Genomic DNA, 14,261 nt, shown 5'->3' on the forward strand with positions numbered 1-14,261 from the left:
TGGGCTTCTCTGTCTCTCTCTCTCATCGTCCTCCAATCCAATCCAACCCCTTCGTCTCTCTCTCTCCCTGCCTTTGTTTCCTCAATCTACCACGTACAGATACTACTGTACATTCTTGGCTTGTGAATTTACAGTGAAGGAATGAATAAGGCCCTGTTTAGATCCAAAACGATAAATGCAAATTTTTTATAAATCATTTGCATAGTGTACTAAATGTGGTCGAAAAATAAATCGTATTACACAAATGGATTGTAAATCGCGAGACGAATCTAATGAGCCTAACTAGGACGTGATTAGACACTAAATTGCTACAGTAATGCTACAGTAAATATGATCTACTGATGTTTTACTTAGGATCATTAGATTCGTCTCGTAGTTTACAGACGAGATATGTAATTAGTTTTATAATTAGTCTACATTTAATACTTCAAATGTTAAATATTCCCTTCTAAAAATATAAAAATATAAAATGTAAAATGATCTAAACAAAACCTAACATGCATGTATATCTTGTGTAAAACATTTTCGTCAGGTAGCTGGGGCTACCTGCCTGCCTGCCATGCTCTGCTCTGCTAGCAGGAATGCAGGATCGATCGATTCGATCGTCAGGGCTGCCAGCGACAAAACGTTTCAAAATTCATCTATTACATCAAATCTCTTACCTCATGTCTAGAGCATTAAATGTAGGTAAATAAAAAAACTAATTGTATAGTTTTGATGTATACGACGAGACGAATCTTTTGAGCCTAGTTAGTTCATGGTAGGACAACAATTATCACAAACAAACGAAAAATACTACAGTGTGCTATAGTATCCGATGTGACCTTTTTTACCACTATTTTACGGATCTTAGTTGTGTTTAGTTCCAAAATTTCTCTCTCCAAACTTCACTATTCACCTATCACATCAAATTTTTTGCCTCATGCATGGAGCATTAAATGTAGATAAATAAAAAAATTAATTGCATAGTTTTGATGTACACGACGAGACGAATTTTTTTGAGCCTAATTAGATTATGGTCGGACAACAATTATCACAAACAAAAAGTGCTTACCACTATTTTACGAATCTAAACACAGCCATTTCCCCCTTGGCCTCTCCATGCCTTAAGCTCTCTTTTTCAGCACAATGTAGTCGCTCGCGGTAACTATTTTTCACCGAATTGCCAAGAGGAACATGATAATTACTTTATACGACCATCTCGCACCATGCATCAGCAGCCGCCAATCATATATAGCATTGGGATTAGAGGTAAAAAAATCATAGCATGCATGGGGGGTGGTTAATTTGAGGTAGAACTAGAAAGCAGCTAGTTTTCTTCTAGGTCGTCTTTGAATAGATAATTTTACCGCACGTGGTAGGAGTTTATATTGTGTGGATAGGTAGAGCAGCTAGAGGTAACCTGATGGATGTACCCCCTCCCCTGACAGCGCAGCAATCTCGTTTGTTCTATCACCGCGCGCCGCTCTCCTCACTCTCTTTCTCACATCATCATCTTCATCCATCACCTCCTCATCTCTCTCTCCCTCCCCCGGCGCGTGATGACCTCAACCTCAACTTGGATAGATAGATCGATCACCACCGCCGCTGATGATCTGGGCTGGGGATGCCCATGCTCACCGGTCCTCCTCCTCCTCCTCCTCCTCCTCTATTATATTTAGAGCTGCTAGCCCTACTGCTACCACTACAGTACTAGTACTAGTACACCCCCTCTCTCTCCCTCCCCTCTCGGCTCGTGGTTGTGGGCAGCAGCGAGCATCTACCTTCTCTCTCTCTTGCCAGCCAGCCCAGCCCAGCCCAGGCTTGTACTGCTCTAGCTCCCTTGTTCTTCTCCATCCATCCTCACCACCTCCTCCCTTTTCTTTCCCCTTTTCCTCACACCCCCTCTTTCCAGTTTGTGCTGTCTGCTGTGCCTCCGGCGTAGCTACCTTTAATTTCTCGCACCACTCGCTCGCCTTAGCTTCATGCGCGCTGATGGCCGCAGCCTCATCCGTCTCGCCCACCTCAATTCTGCTGTAGCACAACAAGCCTACTACTAGTACTAGCGCCAATAATTAAGCCGGCCGGCATGCAGCAGCCGGGCATGCCGCCATTCTCCGGGACGCCGCCGGTGGGGGTGGGCCAGAACGCCGCCACGCCTACCAGCACCCGGCCGCCGGAGGGACAGCAGGCTGTGGGCGGCACGGCCTCTGCAGCAGGAGGCGCCGACCACGAAGCAGCCGCAGGGATGTCCGCGGGCGGCGACGAGGGCGGGCCGTCGGGCAACCGGTGGCCGCGGCAGGAGACGCTGGCGCTGCTCAAGATCCGGTCGGAGATGGACGCCGCGTTCCGGGAGGCCGCCCTCAAGGGACCCCTCTGGGACCAAGTCTCCAGGTGCGTGCCTACTGCTCCATCGTTGGATCCCTCCCTGCAGGCTGCATGAGCGAAATCTCTTGCAGCTCAATTCCGATGTGTTGCTCTTCCATCATTCCATGCATCTTGCGGCCGGCCGGTGCACATGCATGTTGCCCACATCAACGACGACGACGATCCAACACAGTGAATTTATTTATTTCCCAATTTAAAATCATACACACATCGCTCTCCTCCTCTACTTTCCACTTCTTTTTTTCCTTTTTCCTTTCATCCCCCCCCCTACTACTGTACTAATCCTTAGTTTGTGTCACTTCGTCATCCGTAGGAGTAGCAAAAGCTACTGATTTCCTATGACTAGTTCAGATCTGATGCCCCCCGCCCCGGAGATGGCATCGTCCATCCATCCCAATTCCCAAATCCTCATCAACCAATTTTCTGCCTGCGTTACTTCCAAATTGAGCAGTATATAGTAACTTTTTAAGAAAAATCTCCTGTTCCCAAACGGAGCGGTAAAAAGATGGGAATAATCATACCGAGCTCGAGCTACCTACAAGTAGATAGATGCCTCTTTTTCTTTGAGAGCTACATGTGCTGCGTACATGGTGATGGATGCAATAATCCTGATGGCAACCTGCATGCATGAGCAGCTTGACGAGGTTAATTAGCTTTAATTTGTATGTGGTGGCTATGCTCTGCAGGAGGCTGGAGGCCATGGGCTACAAGCGCAGCGCCAAGAAGTGCCGCGAGAAGTTCGAGAACGTCGACAAGTACTACAAGCGCACCAAGGACGGCCGCGCCGGCCGCGGCGACGGCAAGGCCTACCGCTTCTTCTCCGAGCTCGAGGCCCTCCACGGCGCTTCCTCCTCGCCGGCGCCGACACCTGTGGCTATGGCGCCACCGGCCATGCAGCATGCCGACCCGCTGCCTCGTGTCGCCGCCGTGCCGCAGCCGGCGCCGCTGATGATGAGTGGCGCCACCGCTCCTGCAGCGGCCGCCGCCGGCGACGCGGCATGCATGTTCACGCCCGGTGACGTGAGCTTCTCCTCGGGCTCTGATGGGGAGGACACGGAGGACACAGGCGACGGCGGGAAGCGGAAGAGGGATGGCGGGGACGACGTCGGCAGCAGCAAGATGATGCGCTTCTTCGAGGGCCTGATGCGTCAGGTGATGGAGCGGCAGGAGGAGATGCAGCAGCGCTTCATCGAGGCCATCGAGAAGAGGGAGCAGGACCGGATGATCCGCGAGGAGGCGTGGCGGCGCCAGGAGGTGGCGCGCCTCGCCCGCGAGCAGGACGCGCTCGCCCAGGAGCGCGCCATGGCCGCGTCCCGCGACGCCGCCGTCGTCTCCTTCATACAGCGGGTCACCGGCCAGACCATCCCGATGCCCTCCGTCTCCGTCGCGCCGCCGGCATTCATCGGCGCGCTGGCACATCCGCCCTTGCAGCCCACGCCGGTGGCTTCCGCTGCCCCGCCGCCGGCGCCGCACCAGCAACCGCCGTCAGTTCAGCTGTCGCCGAAGACGCACACGATGCTCAAGCCTGCACAGCCCCAATCACAGCATCAGACGCCGCCGCCGGCGCAGCCACAGAGCAAGGAGATCATCGTCCGTGCGCCGCCGGCGGAGTCGCAAGACACGGCGGGGTCCGGCGGCGGCGCGCCGTCGCCGTCTAGGTGGCCCAAGGCGGAGGTGCACGCGCTGATCCAGCTGCGCACGGAGCTGGAGGCGCGGTACCAGGACTCGGGGCCCAAGGGCCCGCTGTGGGAGGACATCTCGGCGGGGATGCGGCGGCTGGGGTACAACCGGAGCTCCAAGCGCTGCAAGGAGAAGTGGGAGAACATCAACAAGTACTTCAAGAAGGTGAAGGAGAGCAACAAGAAACGCCCCGAGGACTCCAAGACCTGCCCCTACTACCACCAGCTCGAAGCGCTCTACCGCAGCAAGGCGCTCGCCTCCTCGTCCGGCGCCGGCGGCGTTGCCGCAGCGGCTCCGCGCCAGCCTCAGGCAGCAGGTGTCACCGTGCTGGCCGCGGTGCCACTCTCCCAGACGGCGCCCCACGGGGGCAAGCAGGAATGTACCAACGGGAACGGGAACGGGAACGGGTGCGCGGGCAGGGGCGGTTCGGACAACGGCGGCAGCTCCGGGGGCATGCAAACGCAGGCGACCAACGGCAGGTTCTCCGTCGAAGGCGCCGGCGGCAATGGCGTCGCGTCGAACAAGATGGTAAGAAATCAGTCAGTCAATCAATCAATCAATCCTGTAGCTGTAGCATTGCGCCTTGCATCACACTTATGGCGACCCGTTGCTGATTGCCTCTATATATACCGTACGTGTGCTTGCATTGGTCACTGCAGCAAGAAGAAGGCATCACGATCACGAAGGAGACGGCGGCGACGGAGCCGAGGCCGCAGCCGGTGTCGACGAACGACAGCTACGTGAACGACACCATGGACAGCGACAGCAGCATGGACGACGACGACGACGAGGAGGAGGACGAGTTCGACGACGACGACGAGCGCAACGTTGACGGCGGCAACAGCAAGATGCAGTACGAGATGCAGTTCCAGCGGCAGCAGCAGGGCCAGAGCGCGAGCGGCGGCGGCGGGTCATCTGGGCCCCGCGGGCCGGCAGCAGCGTCATTCCTGACCATGGTCCATCACTAGGACTACTAGCTGCATACACACATACCAAAGCCGCGTACACAGGTACGGTACGGTAAAAGTGGGCATCAACATCTACCGTCAAGTTAAAAGTTTTACTCCTTCCAACCGATCGATCGACACAACAACAAGCTCCAAAGTAATTCCGGCCAGCTAGCTGTTCATCATCATCGTTTTTCACTTGGATCTCTCTGCACATACACATGGACGTATACGCCATGGAAAGACACGTGAGACTCACCGTACATATACAGATGGTATTGGGGTGTACACTGTCGAGTAGATACCGCGTGTTTTACTCTGCTATATATATATATTGTTACTTGTATGGTACAAAAGCACAAGGACGTTGTCTAGAGCTGAGGGAGAAATTAATGTGCTCTTGCGGGAATTTCTTCATTTTTTTTGGGTATACTTTTGGGCCTTTCTTTTTTTCTTTCCCCTTTTAATTAAGAAGAGTTACCGAACTGTCCATTATGTAATTTATAAATTCGTTATTACATATACTGTGGTTATATTAATGGCTGTTAAACTATATATATGTACACTTATTAGTTGGTAAATGTAAATTTCTTGAGGTTCTACATGCATGCATGCATGCTGTAACAGCTAGCTGCTGAATTAGTTATTTGTATCACACCCTGCGGTTAGACTCTCTTTTGATCTTTCAATAACTTACTAGTTGCATTAAAATACAATCTGAGCTGTGGTTATTCTCTTGGGATCCCAAGTGAGGTTATTCTCTTGGAATCCAAAGTGACCATCAGTTTAGTTTATTGTCAACTATACTACCTCTAATTTCCCCCCTATAGATCCCAATTCGTAACAGCTCTTGATTAATATAAACTATACTCTAACCATTGCTTGGAACATGACCTGACATATATGCGTGTCAACGTCAGTTTACAATAACGTAGTAAATGTAGAAGCTACTATGTGAACATGCCTTGTGGTATGCGTAGGTCCGCGCGCATATAGCCATGCATATGATGAGATCGATGAGATGCATGGCAACTGTATCTTTTAATTTATTATTCTGGAGTTTTAATAGGATCGGTGCTTTAGCACTGAGAATCAACAAGAGAATAGCTATCTTTCTAGCTAAATTTGGAGTTTTACCAACCCTGTAAAAAATAGAGAGCTTTCAAAATGTTAGAAAAACCAACATATTAGATAAATCTTGGGTATGTATATTTCAAATGAGATCCACATGGACCTGGATCCACTCTTTTCCGTGCAGTGGCAGCTCTGTGCAGAGCGCCGCAGCGGCGCTTGACTAGAGGTCTCGTCGGAGCTGGCTTTTCCCCACTCTTATCGCCCCCACTTCTAAAGGTTACGTCGATTGACTCCACCGCCACCGCCTGACCATCCATGGGGCCCGCCGGTAGGAGCCCTGCACTCGTGCTCCTCGGTCTCCTCCATCTCACCATCTCCGCCACATGTGGCTCGTCGAACGGCGGGAACGTCCTCCGCCTCCCCTCCACCGCGTCGCGGCACCTGGCTCGATGCTTCCTCCGCTCAGCCGCCGTCGACCTGATCCATGCCCTCAACCTCCACCCTGTCGACGCCTCCACGCGATCCGCCCCCGCCGACAGTGCCCCCGCCCAGCGGGGACCCTCGTCGAGAGGCCCATCCGCCTTGCATCCCTCGCGGCCGAGCACACGTAGGTGAAGGATCTCGGCCACCACGCCGGGGTACTACTGCCTCCCCAACACCCATGATGCCAGGTGTGCTTCCCCCGTCTCTTTAATCCCTCGCTCATGGTGGCGCGGCGAAGGGGACGGAGGGGATGCCAGATTGGAGGGGCCAACAGAGGGGACAGGGCCACAGAGGATGTGCGGAGGTTACGGAGGACTCGCGGGAGGAGACTAATATCGAGGCGAGAGTCTCGCCAAAGAAAGCTTGCGAAGGAGGCTTGATTGCTAGCGAGATACCGAGCCAAGAAGTTTGGAGAGACCGTTGGATCTGAATTTGAGCCTAGTTTTTCTATTTTTACAGGACCGTGGAGATGCTCTTACTATCACATCCAATTTGGAGTACGTATTTATTAGTTATGAGAATTTTAAAATTCCTTACATCTGGTCTATATACAAAGTTGTTTTAATCAACATTTTCTGCGAGTCTTTTTAGTCCGCAATTTTGTAATGTGCTGCAAGTATAGCTACAAAATTGTACCCGAAATTTGAGTAATAAAGATAAAATGTCCATCCAAAATGGAATGCTGGGGGACCTCGATGTTAGTGCCAGATTGGCAGCCTTACAAAATTAGTTCCGGGTCAGTGCCGGATCCGTATAAACGGTTGCAGGCCAAGCGAGGTGTCATAATAAAAAGTGGGTTTTTAATGGGAAGGGTAGCTGTGGGATCGGTGCTCGCTAACCGTCGTCAGCGCATGCGAGCATTCCCATCTATCAGTAGCTTCTGAATCCGATGCCATTTTTTGTTTCAGCATATAGCGTGGCATGGCACCAGGTAGCGCCTAGGCAAGCGTCGTCGTGCGTGGTGATCTACCTGGCCTGACCGGATGTGAGCAGCGTCCTCTGACATGCATGCTCCACTCGCTGATCGACGAATTCCCAAAAATTCTTCACTTCCCACTAGAGGACTGGCTGTATATACTGATCATGGAGTTCCGTTACGTTTTTCTTCTCTCCATGCATGGAACTAACAAGGATTTCTTCCCGAGAATATAATCGATCGCTCGATGGACGGATGGAAATTTCGATTCCTGATGCATGGAACTCCAGCTAGCAGCAGACTCCGATAGATGAAGTGCCCGCACGGAATTCAAGGCCACCACCCTTCGCTCGCTCACACCGTACCGTCACACGTGCTGGTGTCGTCACTCGTGTGTCATGTTCAAAGCGCCTCGTTTATATGCCACCACTCACCATTATAGCCATGTCACACGCTGGCTTTACTGCATGCCCTTCTCTGCTCAGAAAGCTACAGGCGGACAACCGTTTCACTCACACTTAAATCAAAGGGCTTAATTAATACGCCCAGTTATTACTGAAACATAGTATAAATTTCTCCACGTAAATTCATTTTGCAAATACTATATGTATATATATCAAAGTAGAAGAACTTTGTTTTAAAATCAAAAGAAAGATGGAGGCTTCAGTGAGTGTGTATCCTATCCTAGGTCGCTGGTGGTGCTGATAGATGGTATCGTCTCGGCATTTTAATGCCGTGCGGTTAAGTGAAAACATGCATACTACGCTCTTTCACCCTGTTCGGCAGGCTGGAGCTGGAGTTGTGTGAGAGAAAAACACTGCTGCCTGGCTGGTGGCTGGAGGCTGGAGCTGGAGTTGTGTGAAAGGAAAATACTGTAGAGACTGGAGGCTGTCCACCAGCCGAACGGGGTGTTTGATTGCAACGGCAGGATTTGGCAAAAATCAAAGTGTCCCATCTGCCAGGATGTTTCCTTCAATTAATTGCCACAAATAGTTGTTCCTATATACCAATTAATTGTTCCTCCAACGTCGCCCAAATTAATATAAGTATACTTACTACTAAGGCAGTTGAACAACAAAGTTAAAATTCATATTTCATATAAAAAAGAAAACAATGTTAAAATTTGCTGGAAAACGGGAAATGGGGAAAAAAGAGCAGTAACAGTAACAGATTTACCTCTGCTGTGTGAAGAAAGCTAGCATCCAGCAAAGGCATAGACAGAAAGGCATCTCGCATGGCTAAGGCGACAAACTGGTAAACGAAAAGGCCATCGTCGATCGAGAGGAAAATTGTACCAACCTGGGGAGGGAGCTAGCTGCTAGCTAGTGGGTCTGTCTGGGTTAACACGTACGCCGCCCGAGTTGCGACGACACCATGATGCATGCATGAGCTGCTTCATTTCATTTCCGTTTTCATCTCCTCCACACTGGGATCGGATCGGAGTGCGGCCGGTCATCACCTCTAGCTACTTCCACAGCAGCGCCGCCAACAAGCGTTGAAACACCTGCAAGTTGTGCACGCTGTTGCGTGACTTGCAAGGCTGCACCTGCACATACGGCTGAATGATATGTGTATGCCTCTTCCCCAAAAGTACAGAAGCAGATGATTTCATTATTAACCACTATCAGTCTGTTACCAAGAGATACAGAAAAACACTCTAGTACAAGGTAGCATATATAGTGAATGATAGATAATTATGTTATACAAAAAAGACGGTAGATTATGATTGAAAGGTTCTGTAGAATTGACACACACACACACACACACACACACACACACACACACACACACACACACACACATATATATATATATATATATATGCAATGAAGATCGATAATGCATTTTTATAATGGAGCACAAAGAGAGGGAAACTGTACCAAGCAGAATGAATGCAAGGGGCGCCCATGCTGTAGATAAGCCGTGGCGATCATTCACTTCAGAATAAAACGCCTCAAGGGGGTCCATTTCGGTGCTCGTCGACACAGTACAGCCTAACAAGTGAACCATTATTATTATGGTCCCATGATGCTGGATGGAGTGCTGAATTATACGCGCCCATCTGGACATATCTTTCTTTTCTTGTCCTCTTTCAGTGAGGAAGTAAACATGCAGAGTCTTGCAAGGAAAGCTTTGTCCATCATGGACCACTAGAGCAGAGATTACTACACCAGTAAATCTCTCTGATCTGACCAAAAGGAATCAACAGATGGAACCACAAAGTAGAAAGACTGATAAAGGGGAAAATCTAAAGGAAAATGATCTTTCAATTTGCAATTCCATTTGAAGCCTGCCTAACAGAAGCTTTAACGACAACCATTAGCATCAGAGTAGATCTCCTTTTCACCTTTACCAAGTGTTAGGTGCACACTATTAACGGCATGACTTGCTGTGCTTATTAAGTGATGTTAGGAGTTAGGACCAATTGTTCGTTGTTGACAGGGATACTTAAGCAATAGCTATGAATGTTGCTGGCCAATGTATTTGCCATCATATTTGATAAACCTAATGATGTAAATGTAAAACAAGCATTACTGTCATGCAAGCATTCTTGAATGATGCTCTATATCTTCCCGACTTCCCCTTTACTCTACCTATTCTCTTTTCTATGGATTTATAGGAATCAGCATGCAGTTCAAGTAATAGTAGTGTTTTCAATATAAGTGGATCTTACAAACACTGAGGTCCTGAAAATCTAATCCAGTCCAAGTACATCTTACTAGTTACTATACTATGTTCCATACAGAATATGCCAGATCCCACCCATTTATATGGGCCTCAGTTAAGAGATACAAGCAAGTTTCTTATGAAAATATGTGCACACCTATCATTTTCCTCGACATGTAGAACTTGAAATGGTTCACTTGTATCCATTGCTCTCTAACATTATTGAAATGGACAGGTTCACTCTACATCTGAAATAAATCAATGATAAATGCTGTTCAGTATTTGTTAAGAGCACAGCTGAAAAGAAACGTTCTGCAGGAAGCCAACACCATCTTAGGAGCACAGCTTAGTGGTCTAAACTGAAATAGGTAAAGTTGCTGATGGACAGGTTCACTTAACAACTGCAACAAATCAATGATAACTGTTGTTCAGTTTCTGTTGAGATTACAATTGAAAAGAAACATTCTGCAAGAAGCCAGCACCATCTTAGGAGCACAGCTTAGTGGTCTAAACTTAAATAGGTAAAGTTGCAGAGTACACTGAAGCAAATTAAGTATGCTACTAGCTCACCAAACGAGTAATATAATACCACATCTTAAAAAAGAAATGCCCAGCCTTGCACCCTCCCAATATTCTATGAAGATACCTAAGATGCATGAAACTTGATCTCTCAAGTCTACCAATAGGCTGGTGCTCAGAGTAATTCACAACATTTAGAGGCTTCCAAAATGATAAGAGTTGTCCTCGTCCAGGCCACAATAACAGTCTAATCATGCTGTGACCACTTATTCCCTGTTTCTCCTAAGGCCAAAGTGCAAAGGATTTCTCCAATACACCCAGATGCTCTTATAAAAATGTAAATGAACCTCCACCCCCTACAGCCCACTTAACAGTACTATTATGATAATATAGTAGAGCTTACAAATGACCAGTCCATAACATTGCCGGATAAAAATTTACCTCACCTTAACAACTGCACCAAAATTATTACTGCAGTTGCCATGCATCCTTTGGCAGCTTTTTCAGATATTCACCCTGTTAAAAGCAGTGCAAGATACTCGCTCAATATGTATGTAATTGATGTTGCCCACACAATCATAAGCATGGAAGCCCTTAACTGTAAATCAGCTAGGTTTAATATGAAAGAGACACTCAAGCACCTGCTGTATGCCTACTGGGTAGTGTTTCTCTAAATTTCATAAATGAAAAGAAAGAAAGGCATCACTGTAGCACCACTGTTATCTTTTCCCATGGAATAACATAAAAGGATAAAGAGATAAAGTGGAAGTGGGGATATTAAGTTGGTGGTTGTTATTCCCTTGCCAGAGTAGTCCAGCCAAGATTGAAAGCTATACAGAAATACACACTAAGTAACATGGACAGACATTGCTCCCATCCCATGTTACCCCCATCCAACTGTTGTTCCCCACTTGTGTCGTTGTGCCCTTCTTTTGCACATGGCCTCACAACTAACCCCTTCTGCTTTTCACTTCTCCCATAGTTAACATTGAATCTGCAATTAAACAGATTGTTTGGAAGTGTAGCAACCACAACATAGCAAATAGTTTTATGATGTATGCACTAACTATTTGAGTAGTTTCTCTATGAACTGAAACTAGCTACATGATAGAAAACAATTCCAAGAAGATCAACTTCAGTGTAAACTTCAGGGAATCCGCAAGAAACAGCATATCTCACATCTTAACTCAGAACAACATGTTAGCTGAAGGGTGATGGCAATGCAAGATGTTATATACTTGTGGGTGTTCCCATTTGTATGAAAGTGACAGGATTTATCACTTCACTTTGATGCCCATCTGTACCATCCTTCGTTTTCAGGCAAACTTTGAGAAGTTGTCATCATGTTACCCATAAGATGTGACAAAAGTGTGTTGGGCAAGTGGGCCAGGTGTTCAATTAGATAACTACAAAAGTACATTATAAGACCAAAAACGGGTCACATGCCACGGTTATAGCAGAGAAAAGAATCCGAGGGTGATAAAAATATGGTAACACTACAGTCCACAGTAAGAGGATGTGAGAACATTGATTCTGTGAAATTGCTGGCCACATGAGTGGAATAGCGTTTGATATGTCATTTCTTATACGCAAACTCACCTTTATTGTAGCTTTGATGGAGAAAATGCAAATCATGTTATATAGAAGTAGTACCGGATCAAATGTATTGGCCCAGAACTGACAGATTTCACTAAATTTTGTCTGATGGATGATGGACTGATATGTCCATGTTTCCTATGTAAGCCCAAGTAGCTTTTCAATCAGCAGATGCCCATCTAAGAATCTTCACCCGAAACAAACTTTGGGAAAACAAAAATCAAATTATCTAAATATGAACTTGGTTCTGAAAATGCAAGGAGGAAAAGGTAAAAACATGATAGGTATGTATCCATCGATCTTGATAAGACTCGGTGCATGCTGAGCCTGGAATGCTTTCAAAAGTGTGTCACCTTTGTTTCACACTCCAAACAAAAGTTGGCAATCCTCAAAAGAAACACTGACTTGACATTCCAAGCAATTAGAGAATTTGAGGTCTGAGTATCAAAATTTATATGGAAAAATCAGATGCAATTGTGCACCCATTCCGCATTTTTCGGAGCCCAGTTAACAAGCATTTCAAGGAGGCGCGTACCACAAGAAAGGGCTCAGTCAGTAAAGATTCTAAGGTTACCCAATAAGAAAGTATTATAAGGTTGTGACTATGTGCCAGCTTCAAGAGAGAGGCATTAAGATCCTCATAAAATTTGGGTAAAATACAATAGCAGCGATTCTTATGTATTGACCAGGAAAAGGAGATAGTGGCAAGAAGCAAACTCTAGATACATAAAAGTTCAACAGGTTTAATAATCTACTGACAATAGTAATCTACTGTGTTGCCAGTATATGATTGGGATTGGACTTGCGTGTTTTTCATTTCTTATCAGAAATAAACTTGAAGAAATTATTTGGAAAAAATGAAAAATGTGCTCTCTTAAGTTCGAACATGTTCTATGAAATTTAACCACTGCCATTATCCTATACTATAGGATCTCAAATTTTGAGCTTGATGGAAATTTCATAAAACATCCGTAAGAAATTATCTTCAGAGAGCTTGCTCGCTTTCAAGTTCAGATTCATCTCCAAGATTGCAAACAAACAAAATCATGAATTAGCAATAATATGCATCTGAATAACAAGTGAATCAGCGCCAAAGTTTCAAGCAAAGATTCACCCAATATATGATGCTAGAGCTACATGTTTTTGACTCAATATATGATGCTAGAGCTGCATGTATTCACTTAACTGAAGGGCACATCTAAACTTGTGGATGTCAATCAGTACAGCTAAAATTTACAGAGCTCAATTTTGAGGAGAACCCCCAAAAGACAACTGGACTTAATTTTCGCGAGGCATCAAACTGCGTGATGACTTCACCGCCTACAGCAATTTGCAGGTCCGGCTAGTACCAAGAAGGGTTATGGAGGTTGCAATGAAGGCAATTGGCATCGTCATGATAGAATCTTAGCAATGACACACAGAAGTCATTGAAACTGTCAAGAGGGGCCAAATAAAGGCTGAATTAGCTGAATGACTATGTAATGTAAGTGGCACTGTAATGAAGGTTTATCAGAAATAAGGATGTCATCCTAAATATAAAATGTTTTCAATCGAAATCAGTAAGTAAATTTTCCATTCAGCAGCTCAAGCGTGACTCATCCATTCAATTTAGCAGAATAAGCACTGAGTGAAAATAAATCAAAACAGTGAACATTGTACAGGCCAGCGAGGACAATGTTTGTAGCATAGCGGCATTAATCAACACATAGAGTGGAAATGAGAGTACTGATGTCAATGAATACATGAAACTTCATTACTATGGGGAGGTCGCATTGAACCTACCCACCATGCTGTTGCAAGACCGAAAATAAATTGCTAGTGCAGGTGGAAGCATAGTGAACGATTTGGAGCCAGCAATAAGAATGCAGATACTTGCAGCATAATGCGGCAATACATCAACATTTTAAACGATCCCAATTCACAATCAAAACTTTGGTAATGTAAACATGCAATCGGGAGAATATACCAAAAATACAGATCCGCGCAAAATAGGAACCTCGTACTGAATTCCC

At 46.4% G+C, this 14,261-nt stretch overlaps 1 protein-coding gene across 1 annotated transcript; it reads left to right on the top strand.

The window, feature by feature from the left end:
- Positions 1-1,431: 1,431 nt before the first annotated feature.
- LOC120691333 (trihelix transcription factor GTL1-like) lies at positions 1,432-5,594 on the top strand. The gene is made up of 3 exons (XM_039974374.1): positions 1,432-2,373; positions 3,054-4,575; positions 4,707-5,594. Exons 1-3 carry the CDS (start codon positions 2,069-2,071, stop codon positions 5,013-5,015), a joined length of 2,136 nt encoding a protein of 711 aa, XP_039830308.1. The 5' UTR covers positions 1,432-2,068; the 3' UTR covers positions 5,016-5,594.
- Positions 5,595-14,261: the final 8,667 nt, after the last annotated feature.

This window comes from Panicum virgatum, chromosome 9N (assembly GCF_016808335.1).
Source record: "Panicum virgatum strain AP13 chromosome 9N, P.virgatum_v5, whole genome shotgun sequence".
In the NCBI taxonomy this organism is placed as follows: domain Eukaryota; kingdom Viridiplantae; phylum Streptophyta; class Magnoliopsida; order Poales; family Poaceae; genus Panicum; species Panicum virgatum.

Bases quoted from the DNA above. Each gene is read 5' to 3' on its own strand.
- LOC120691333 (XM_039974374.1), top strand. From the start codon at position 2,069: ATGCAGCAGCCGGGCATGCCGCCATTCTCCGGGACGCCGCCGGTGGGG. The intron at 2,374-3,053 runs GTGCGTGCCTAC...TATGCTCTGCAG, and splicing joins CTCTGGGACCAAGTCTCCAG to GAGGCTGGAGGCCATGGGCT. The intron at 4,576-4,706 runs GTAAGAAATCAG...TGGTCACTGCAG, and splicing joins GCGTCGCGTCGAACAAGATG to CAAGAAGAAGGCATCACGAT.